The sequence below is a fragment of the Condylura cristata genome, unplaced genomic scaffold (assembly GCF_000260355.1).
Source record: "Condylura cristata isolate star-nosed mole 26May11 unplaced genomic scaffold, ConCri1.0 scaffold00035, whole genome shotgun sequence".
NCBI lineage: Eukaryota > Metazoa > Chordata > Mammalia > Eulipotyphla > Talpidae > Condylura > Condylura cristata.
In genome coordinates, this window is record NW_004567136.1 from 14115521 (window position 1) to 14117041 (window position 1521).

At 66.7% G+C, this 1521-nt stretch overlaps 1 protein-coding gene across 1 annotated transcript in view; it reads right to left on the reverse strand.

Annotated features, from left to right (window-relative positions):
• NTRK3 (neurotrophic tyrosine kinase, receptor, type 3) overlaps window positions 1-1521 on the reverse strand; it is a 121986-nt gene that overhangs the window by 108242 nt on the left and 12223 nt on the right. The window contains exon 4 of the mRNA XM_012732672.1: window positions 1068-1510. Coding sequence (XP_012588126.1) covers window positions 1068-1510 — 443 coding nt within the window. The remainder of the gene's footprint in view (window positions 1-1067; window positions 1511-1521) is intronic.

Here is a 1521-nt window from a genome sequence, read left to right on the forward strand (position 1 = left end):
TCAGCTTCCGGGGCGTCTGCTTCGAGGCCCCGGCACGGGCTATGCGTCTCTCCTCCCCGCGCCCCGAGATGCAGGTGTGAGGGCTGGAGCCTCGCTGCCCATCTGGCCCGCGAGGCCACACGGTGAAGGAGCAGAGCCCTTTCCGAAAGAGGACCTTGGTGATCGGGGAGGCAAAATAAAACCCTTAGGAGGCCCACTTCAAGGCTTTTTTTTTTAACACACAAGAGAAATAAATACCTATTTTTAAAAGTCATTGTTGTTTGTAGGGTTTCAGCTACTCACAGCCAAACTAATTTTAGCTCTGTTATCATTGCTCTCACTGCTATTTTTGCCAGAGGGGCAAGAAATCTTTCCTTGGGCCCCCAGGCCGCCACCTCCCAACCAGGCATCCCCACATAAAGGCGTCCGGGGCGTGGGCAGGCCGGCGGGGTCCCCCTCCTCTCTGGACCACGGAGCCCTGGGCCTGGCCCCGAGCGTCGACACACTCTCTTCCCCACAGGGCCCCGCTCGCACGTGGGGGGCCGGCCTGCACCCCCTGTCGGTGGGCGACGGCGGGAGGGCCGCCCCACAGCCCCTCTGGTCACGAGTGTCCTGGAGCCCGGCAACTGCCGTGCTGGCCGACAGGAGGACGTCCCGCCTGCCCTTCTGCGTGGCCACTGTGGAGGCCCCGTGCACCCCCCAAAAGAGCTAGTCTGCCCGGCCCCTCAGAATGTGGCCTTACAGTCTTTGCTGGTGTAATTAAAGAGGTGAAAATGTGACCACAGCCCAGCGACAGGGTCCCCGTGAGAGGCAGAGAAGGCCGTGGGAGCCCGGGAGGGGCGACGTGCCACACCGAGGCCCCACAGGCCCCACACATCAAGGATCGGAGCCCCCTGGGCCGGGACAGTCGTCCCCCAAAGCCTTTGGAGGGCACGGCCCTGCCAACGCCTCGCCCCAGACTCTGCCGGTGAGAGAACGCGCTTCCGTCTGGACGCCTGGCGGCCGGCGCACGCCACGCAGGGGCTCCCAGCTCACGCCGCCCTGCGGCCCCGCGGGGTGTCAGGTGGAGACACCCAGGAAACACCCACAGTCCCGGGGCGAGTCCGCGTCAGCCCCGGGCCCCCGAGGAGGGAGCCGCTCCGTCCGACGGAGCTGGGGCCCCGCGCCAGGGTCCTCAGAGCGGCCACCTGCCCTCTCCCCGGGGTCCTGCCGCTGCAGCGGGCTCAGCGTCCAGGCGGAGAGAGGACACACCAGGACCCGGAGCGCTCGCAGGGGTCGAAGCTCAGTTCCAAATAGGCGGCTGAGCCGAGCCCCAGCCTGACTCGGAGTGACTCGTCCAACCTGGGGCTCCACGCCCCTCCCCCCCAAACTCAAGCTTGGGCCCCGGCCCCCGAGGCTGGGGGGGACAGCCGTGGCCAGGACAGGGCCTTTCCGGCGAGGCTCCTTGACACGGGCGGCGGCCGTGTTCCTTCTCCGGCTCTGGCGGTCACTGACGCCTGAACCACACTGGATGGCGGTTTCTGAGTCGGGGCTGAGAGCGCG